The sequence below is a fragment of the Cucurbita pepo genome, unplaced genomic scaffold, assembly GCF_002806865.2.
Source record: "Cucurbita pepo subsp. pepo cultivar mu-cu-16 unplaced genomic scaffold, ASM280686v2 Cp4.1_scaffold000219, whole genome shotgun sequence".
Classification (NCBI taxonomy): Eukaryota; Viridiplantae; Streptophyta; class Magnoliopsida; order Cucurbitales; family Cucurbitaceae; genus Cucurbita; species Cucurbita pepo.
In genome coordinates this window covers 76,753-79,516 of record NW_019646476.1, presented here as the reverse complement: position 1 = coordinate 79,516, position 2,764 = coordinate 76,753, and the positions used below count along the sequence as shown (strand labels likewise).

General features: G+C 36.6%; 1 protein-coding gene across 1 annotated transcript; it reads left to right on the top strand.

The window, feature by feature from the left end:
• Positions 1–844: 844 nt before the first annotated feature.
• LOC111784506 lies at positions 845–2,576 on the top strand (the record flags this gene model as incomplete). The annotated part of the gene is given in 2 exon segments (XM_023665182.1): positions 845–1,334; positions 1,924–2,576. Coding segments are annotated over 2 exon segments (1,143 nt in total), but the record flags the coding sequence as incomplete, so codon positions are not given.
• Positions 2,577–2,764: the final 188 nt, after the last annotated feature.

The window sequence follows — 2,764 nt, the reverse complement described above, 5'->3', positions numbered from 1 at the left end:
CTAACCTTCTCAAATGACATCTCTCTCCAATTATCTGCCTAACCATCTCTCCATTATCTTCCTTTTTTTCTCCCAGAAAATCTATCTGCCTTTCTTCTCCCCAGAAAATCTTTTCTTTCTTTTTCTGTTTTGTTTGTACAATTATTGATGACGGATGAGGAGGTATTTAGGGTAGGGTGGAGAGAATAAAGGAGAGGTGGACGGTTAATTTTTTTCTTATTTTATTATGAATTTATTTTACTATTATTATTATTATTATTATTATTATTATTATTATTATATATAACCTAACGGGGCGTTACATTTTTTATTGTGATGTCCCACATTGGTTGGGGAGGAGAACAAATCACCATTTATAAGGGTGTGGAAACCTTCCCCTAGCAGACGCGTTTTAAAGCCTTGAGGGGAAGCCCAAAAGGGAAAGCCGAAAGAGGACAATATCTACTATCGGTGGATCTAGGTCGTTACACTTGCTATTGCCGAATTTACCAATCATGTTGGTGATTGGTACCAACATCTAAAATCCAACAAAAGAAGAAAAGAGGAGGATCCAATAGAGACTTGGGAAGACCTTAAAGAAGCCATGAGAAAAAGGTATGTTCCAAAACATTATGAGTACCAACATCTCAAATCCGACAGAAGAAGAAAAGAGGAAGATCCAATAGAGACTTGGGAAGAACTTAAAGAAGCCATGAGAAAAAGGTATGTTCCAAAACATTATGAAAGAAATTTGAAAACTAAATTGCAAGGTTTGAGGCAAGGAACAAAAAGTGTGGCGGAATATTATCAAGAGATGGAAACTATGATGGAAAGAGCAAATGTTAGAGAAGAAGAAGAAGATACCATGTCTAGATTCCTTGGAGGTTTGAATCGAGAAATTGCTCATCTTGTTGACAGAAATCCACCACCATATCTGGAAGACATGTATCATTATGCTCTCAAAATTGAAGACCAATTGAAGGAAGAAAAAGAGCATTCAAAAAGGTACACATCACGAACTAACACCTTTTCAAATTCTAACACTTGGAACAAGGATAGTTTTGTGAATAGAAATGAATCAATGTCACCAAAAGAAAAGTTTGTGGCTGCTAAAAGAGTGGAGGCTGAGAGTTCCATTGGTAAAAAGAATGAAGCTTCAAAGACGGTAAAGGAGAAGTCTAGTTCTATTCAATGTTGGAAGTGCAAAGGGTTTGGACACATGAGCAAAGAGTGTGTTAATAAAAAAGTTATGGTGATAAGGAATGGTATACTTGATTCAGATGATGAATGTGAGGATCATGACTCACAGCTTGTGGAAGAAATCGCAGCATATGATGATGAGTATGTTGAAGAAGGTAATTCCATATCTTTGATCACAAGAAGGGTACTCAATGTTCAAATCAAGGAAGAGAAATTTGAAGATCAAAGGGAAAACTTGTTCCACACAAGATGTTTGGTCAAAGGAAACCCATGCAGCTTGGTGATTGATAGTGGAAGTTGCACAAATGTGGTAAGCAGCTTCCTTGTAAAAAGACTTCAACTTTCTGTCTATCCCCATCCAAAACCATACAAACTTCATTGGTTAACAAACAAAGAAGAAATTAAGGTGAATTCCCAAGCTCTTATTTCTTTTACTCTTGGAAGATATAAAGATGAAGTTCTTTGTGATGTCGTACCAATGCATGCGGGGGACATCTTATTCGGCCGACCTTGGCAATATGATAGAAAGGTAACATTTGATGGTTTGATGAACAAGTATACTTTTACTTTGTGTGGGAAGAAATTTACTTTACTTCCATTGTCTCCATATGAAGTACATTGTGACCAATTGAAATTAGAGAAGAAAAGAAAAGAATATGAAGAACAACAGTGGAGAGAAGAAACTAAGGTAAAAGAGAGAGATAAGAGTGAAAAAAAAGAGAAAAGTGAGGGGCAAAGGATGAGTGAAAACCAAGAGAGAAAAAAAAAATGATTTTGAAGAAAAGAGAGAAAATGTGAGTTTGGTTATAAGAATGGGAAAAATGAGGAATATGTTAGCCCAAGAACCAAAATTTGTACTTATGTGCAAAGGAATGTGTTTAGCAATGGAACCAAAAACTGATGATGCTTTGCCAAGTGCTTTTAAGTCTCTTTTGCAGGAATTCAATGACATATTTCCACATGAAGATGCATGTACGGGGTTACCCCCTCTAAGAGGGATTGAACACCAAATTGACTTCGTACCTGGGGCAACTCTTCCAAATATGGCTGCCTATAGGACCAATCCCACCGAGACTAAGGAGATTCAGAGACAAGTGGAAGAACTCATGGATAAAGGATATGTTAGAGAAAGCATGAGTCCTTGTTCAGTTCCTGTGATTTTGGTACCCAAGAAAGATGGCACGTGGAGGATGTGTGTTGATTGTCGAGCCATCAACAAGATCACGGTAAAGTATCGACACCCTATTCCTAGATTGGATGACATGTTGGATGAATTATATGGTGCTAATCTGTTTTCAAAAATAGATCTTAAAAGTGGTTATCATCAAATTCGAATGAATGTGGGAGATGAGTGGAAAACGGCTTTCAAAACAAAGTTTGGGCTTTATGAGTGGCTCGTTATGCCGTTTGGCCTTACAAACGCACCAAGTACTTTTATGAGGCTAATCAATCATGTTTTGAGAGACTATATTGGAAAATTTGTTGTTGTATACTTTGATGATATCCTTGTTTACTCAAAAAGCTTAAAGATCATATTTTGCACGATAAGAAAATTTTGTTTAAACTTAGAGAAGAGAAGCTTTAT